The sequence below is a fragment of the Myotis davidii genome, unplaced genomic scaffold, assembly GCF_000327345.1.
Source record: "Myotis davidii unplaced genomic scaffold, ASM32734v1 scaffold480, whole genome shotgun sequence".
Classification (NCBI taxonomy): Eukaryota; Metazoa; Chordata; class Mammalia; order Chiroptera; family Vespertilionidae; genus Myotis; species Myotis davidii.
In genome coordinates this window covers 791,097-794,809 of record NW_006292360.1, presented here as the reverse complement: position 1 = coordinate 794,809, position 3,713 = coordinate 791,097, and the positions used below count along the sequence as shown (strand labels likewise).

Genomic DNA, 3,713 nt, shown 5'->3' with positions numbered 1-3,713 from the left:
GTGGTGCTCTCAGCGGAGCCCCCGGTTTCGTTCCCGACCCCTTCTGAAAAGGCCGCGAGCAGCATTTTCAGGGAATGACAACTTGGGGCAGTTTCCGAACCTCTCTCTTCTGGGTTCAGTACTGTCCCGGTCGAGCTGTGTGGTTTCCGCACAACATCGCCCAAGTCCCTCGTAAAGAAGCTTCGCTGGGCTTTCGCTGTCACCTCATGAGCTAATTCCTGGCAGGAAGACCTGTCACGTAGGAAAAGGCTTCTGCTCTGCCCGTGGCCCCTGATGGCAGGAAGGCCCGGGGACACCGGGCTGGCGGGCTCGGAGGCCTTCATGGCCAGTGCCGCTGCGTTCCTCGGTGGCGGGCAGGTGACCGCTCTGGGCGCTAGAGCCCGGTCGCAGGATGTTAACGTGTGGTGACCATCTAAGCAGGTCAGTAAGTGGCACAAGGGTCGTGCCTTTACCTGGGACGGGTTAAGATTACATAGAGTAACCGAAAGTGGCAGACTGGGTGAGTTCATTTTCTTGTAGACCTTTTGAACCAATTTCTGACTTTATCAGCCTGTTCTTTGGCTACTCTTTGGAACAAGCAAAAGAATGAGTTAATTTTAATTACTGACTTTCATTCAGAAAAGCAACTTACTACATTGGGCCAGAGCAAGTGCTCCATACTTTCTAAATAAACTGAAGTCAAATAATCGTCATCATAGACTTTTCTTTTTTTTAATACATTTTATTGATTTTTTACAGAGAGGAAGGGAGAGAGAGAGAGAGTCAGAAACATCAATGGGAGAGAAACATCGATCAGCCGCCTCCTGCACACTCCCTACTGGGGATGTGCCAGCAACCCAGGTACATGCCCCTGACCCGGAATCAAACCTGGGACCTTTCAGTCTGCAGGCCGACGCTCTATCCACTGAGCCAAACCGGTTTCGGCAATCATCATAGACTTGTGATAATGAAGGATTTACACCCAATGAGTCTTTTCCTCCTTCTCTGGTGAATTTGTTGAATTATGCTGTAATTTTTTGTGTGTGTCATTACAAATTGCTAACTTTATTCTTTAAAAACAATGTAGCGGCCCTAACTGGTTTGGCTCAGTGGATAGAGCATCAGCCTGCAGACTGAAAGGTCCCAGGTTCCATTCCGGTCAAGGGCATGTGCCTTGATTGCAGGCACATCCCCAGTAGGAGGTGTGCAGGAGGCAGCTGATCGATGTTTCTCTCTCATTGATGTTTCTAACTCTCTATCCTTCTCCCTTCCTCTCTGTAAAAAATCAATAAAATATATTTTTAAAAAAACAACAACAATGTAGCGTATGAAGAGTGCCTTTATTCTCATGGAATGTATTTAAAATTGAATTTCTGACAGTGTTACAATCAGAGGATTGTAGCATGGCATGTGTTAATTTATCATGCCCCGTTCCATTTTTAACTCAGGTATTGGCATGTTCTGGAAGTACTTGGGTGTCTTTTACAGTGCGGTGCCCTTGTGTCCGTGTTACACATCTGGCATATACCATATTATTTACCTATCATCACTGAACTGCTGCTAAATATTAGACTTCTTGCCAGTTGAGGAATGAGGGTACAGAATGAATGGGAGCCCTCAGTCTGTTGAGCAGCTCATTTGCTAAAGTCAGGTATATTGAGATAGATCATAGACTCTTATGTATAGTTTGATGAATTTTTTTTTCAATTAGCAATAATTGCACCTCGGATAAAACTCATTGCCTACAATATTGCCACTCTGCAAAGCTAGTTTAATGAATTTTGACAAATGTATAGCCATGTAACCACCATCACAGTCAAGATATAGCATTTCTATTGCCCCAAAATGTTCCTTATGGCCCTTTGTAATCAATCCCCTCTGCCTTTCCCTAACCCCTGGCAACCACTGATCTGTTATTTGTCCTTACAGTTTTACTTCTTCTAGAATTCTATATAATAAAAGGATAGTATGCAAATCCACCAAACAGCAGGATGACCAGTCCCGATGATATTCACTGACCACCAGGGGGAGCTGCCCTGGTGGTCAGTGTGCTCCCCTGGTGGTCAGTGTGCTCCCACAGGGAAAGTGCTGCTCAACCAGAAGCCTGGCTCACGGCTGGCCAGCACAACGGCAGTGGCGGGAGCCTCTCCTGCCTCCATTGCAGTCGGGTGGTAAAGAGTGAGGGGTCCCGAGCCCCGGACTGCGAGAGGGTGCAGGCCGGGCTGAGGGCCCTTCCCACCCCAGTGCACGATTCTTGTGCTCCGGGCCTCTAGTGTTAATATAAATGGAATCAAAGCCTATATAGTCTTGTGTCTGGCATCTTTCACTTAGCATAATATGTTGAGGTTCATTCATGTTTGCTAGTATGTGTGTGCAGTGGTTCATTATTTGGATGTACCACAGTTTTTTAAAATCCTTTCACTAATTGATGGGCGTTTTGGTTGTTATGTCTAGAACAGCATTGTCTTTCTGTTTTATAAAAAGACTTTCCCTTTTGTTTACCTTCCAAATTTTATTTAAATGTTTAAATTAAATATATTGGGGTAACACTGGGTAATAACATTATATAAATTCCAGTAATACAACTTTATAACATGACATCTGTATACCCCACTATGTGCTCACCTCCGGAAGTCTAGTCTTCTTCCATTACCATATAGTTGACCTCCTTTACCCTCATTATCCTCCACCTACCCACCTTCCCCTCTGGTAACCGCCATTCTGTTGTCTGTGTCTATGAGTTTGTTTTGTTTTGTGTGTTCATTTGTTGCTTTTTGTTTTATATCCCACATGAGTGAAATGATATGATTCTTGTCCTTTTCCTTCTGACTTAGTTCACTTAGCATAATCCTTTCAAGATACATCCATGTTGTCGCAAATTTATTTAAATTTTAAATAATTACATATATTGAGATAAGAATGTTGCCTATTGGTTAAGAATAATAAAAAGCAGATAATTTGTTATGAAAATATTATCTTCATTCTTGCCTACTATATTTTCTTTTTCTAGCTTTTGTTTTTTGTTAAACCTCACCCGAGGATATTTTTCCATTGATTTTTTTTTTTTTTTTTTAGGGAGAGTGGAAGAGAGGGAAAGACAGAATAGTCGATGTGAGGGAAACACATCGATTGGTTGCCCCCTGCATGAGCCCTGACCAGGGCCTGGGCTGGGGAGGAGCCTGCAACCAAGGTACGTGCCCTTGACTGGAATTTGGTCTGCAGGCCGATGCTCTATCCATTGAGCCAAACAGGCTAGGGCTTCATTTTTTTTCAAATGTGAATATCTACTTCATAGTTCAAAGGACTAGTCAGACAGTTTGATGTAATGAGGGTACTGAGGCTCAGATAGTTGACAAGAAGCTTGTGACCTCTGACTATTTTAGTAGCAGAATCTCTGCTAAGTCTCAGTTTTCCAGCTGAGTCCCCTCTGCTTTTTTGTGTGTATCAGGCTATTTCCCAAAAGCTTATGTAGTGACTAGAGGCCCGGTGCACAAAATTCATACACAGGTAGGGTTCCTAGGCCTGGACGGCTATCAGGGCCAATCGGGGCCTTCTGGCTGCCAACCAGGGCCTTCCTTCATTCCAGCCGCCCCCTGGTAGTCAGCACACGTCATAGCGAGTGATCGAACTTCCTGTCTCCCGATCGAACTCCCGGTCTCCTGGTCGAACTCTTGAGGGGACACTTTGCATATTAGCCTTTTATATATATACTAGAGGCCCGGTGCACAAAAATT

At 44.3% G+C, this 3,713-nt stretch overlaps 1 protein-coding gene across 1 annotated transcript in view; it reads left to right on the top strand.

Moving 5' to 3' along the window:
- The first annotated feature begins 273 nt into the window (after positions 1-273).
- The window catches only part of MARK3 (MAP/microtubule affinity-regulating kinase 3), a 107,988-nt gene continuing 104,548 nt past the window's right edge, over positions 274-3,713 (top strand). Inside the window, exons 1-2 of the mRNA XM_015565397.1 lie at positions 274-346; positions 3,135-3,169. Coding sequence (XP_015420883.1) covers positions 274-346; positions 3,135-3,169 — 108 coding nt within the window. The remainder of the gene's footprint in view (positions 347-3,134; positions 3,170-3,713) is intronic.